Source organism: Bison bison, unplaced genomic scaffold (genome assembly GCF_000754665.1).
Source record: "Bison bison bison isolate TAMUID 2011002044 unplaced genomic scaffold, Bison_UMD1.0 scf7180017848210, whole genome shotgun sequence".
Taxonomy (NCBI): Eukaryota; Metazoa; Chordata; class Mammalia; order Artiodactyla; family Bovidae; genus Bison; species Bison bison.
In genome coordinates, this window is record NW_011478783.1 from 36,271 (window position 1) to 37,656 (window position 1,386).

At 54.7% G+C, this 1,386-nt stretch overlaps 1 protein-coding gene across 1 annotated transcript in view; it reads left to right on the forward strand.

Moving 5' to 3' along the window:
- LOC104991993 (phosphofurin acidic cluster sorting protein 2-like) overlaps positions 1 to 1,386 on the forward strand; it is a gene marked incomplete at its 3' end in the record, with an annotated part of 16,228 nt that overhangs the window by 9,302 nt on the left and 5,540 nt on the right. The window contains exon 8 of the mRNA XM_010844700.1: positions 1,015 to 1,105. Within this exon, the coding sequence (XP_010843002.1) occupies positions 1,015 to 1,105 (91 nt within the window). The remainder of the gene's footprint in view (positions 1 to 1,014; positions 1,106 to 1,386) is intronic.

The window sequence follows — 1,386 nt, forward strand, 5'->3', positions numbered from 1 at the left end:
CACTGGCCTCCAGGTTCACGCGATTCCTGGCAGACCTCCAGCTACCCTTCTGAAGAAACCAACCACCGAGTGCTGGAACTTAGACATAAATGCAAGGGACCCAGAATCAAGAAGACAGTCGTTGAGGAGGAGCAGACGTGGAGGACTCACACTGTCTGTCTTCAGAACTTAGCAAAAGCTACCATCCTCAGCAGATCAGTGAAGTGAGGTTAAGTCGTTCTATTAATGATCAGTTGATTTCCAGGCAGACCGTTCAATGGGGGAAAATAGCCTTTTCAGCAGGTAGTGCTGGAGCAGTGGGATGCCTGGGCACAGAAGAGGCGCCTCCTCACAGTGCACATAAACATCAACCCCAGGCGACTCAGAGCCCTAAATGTATGGGCCCAAACTGTAGACCTCTTAGAAGAAAACAGGAGTATTTGTGAGCTCAGATCAGGCAGTGGCTTTTCAGATATGACACCAAAAGCATGAGCAAACAAAAAACAAGCAAGTTGGACTCCATCAAAATGTAAGGTTCTGTGCTCCAAACAGTACCAGCAAGAAAATGAAACAGCAGCTCACAGGGTAAAATACTTTGCAAATCATGTATCTGATAAGAGACCTGTAATCCAGAGCATAGAAAGAACACTTACAACTCAGAACAGCACAGTGAAAAAACCGTCCGCTTTAAAAACTGGGCACAGGATCTGAGGAGATACTCCTCCAAAGAAGAGATACAAAGAAGCCAGCAGGCGCACGAGGAGATGCTTGACGTCGCTAGTCATCAGGGAGTGCAGATCACAACCGCAGACCCCTCTCGATTGCCACTGGGCTGGCCGTCCCCAGGGACACGGAAGATACGTGTTGATGGGGATATGTGACCGTTGGAAGCCTCGCATGCTGGAGGGAACATCCATAGTGCCACCACTTCGGAAAAGAGACTGAAAGGGTTAGACACCCTTGCTAGGCACGCAGCAGTGCCCCGTGATTCCCCGTGAGGAGGAGACTCGTCCACACAGGCCGATGGCGTTACAGGAGCTTCCCTGTAGCCACAGAACCTGGGAGCATCGCCCCATCCCCACCGGCCGACGGCAGACACGCTGTGACCCATTGTGAAGACGCACTGGCAAGGAGGAGCTGGCTGTGGGCGTACACACAGAGGCTCACACTCTGATACACACACCGCTGGGCTAAGGAGGGGACACTGCATGCCAAGTGGTTGCAGCGCGTGCGCCCTCCTGGGAAAGGGCCAGTGTGCGGGCCTGGGGGGCTGGCGGGGGCAGGGGCGCCCAGGGAGGGCAGCCTCTCGCATCCGGGTCCTGGGGGTGCCGTGGCACAGCTTCTGTTGTGGGAGCGCTGTCGAGTGCTCTGAAGGCCGTGCTGGCGCGCAGGCTTCCCAGGCTGGGG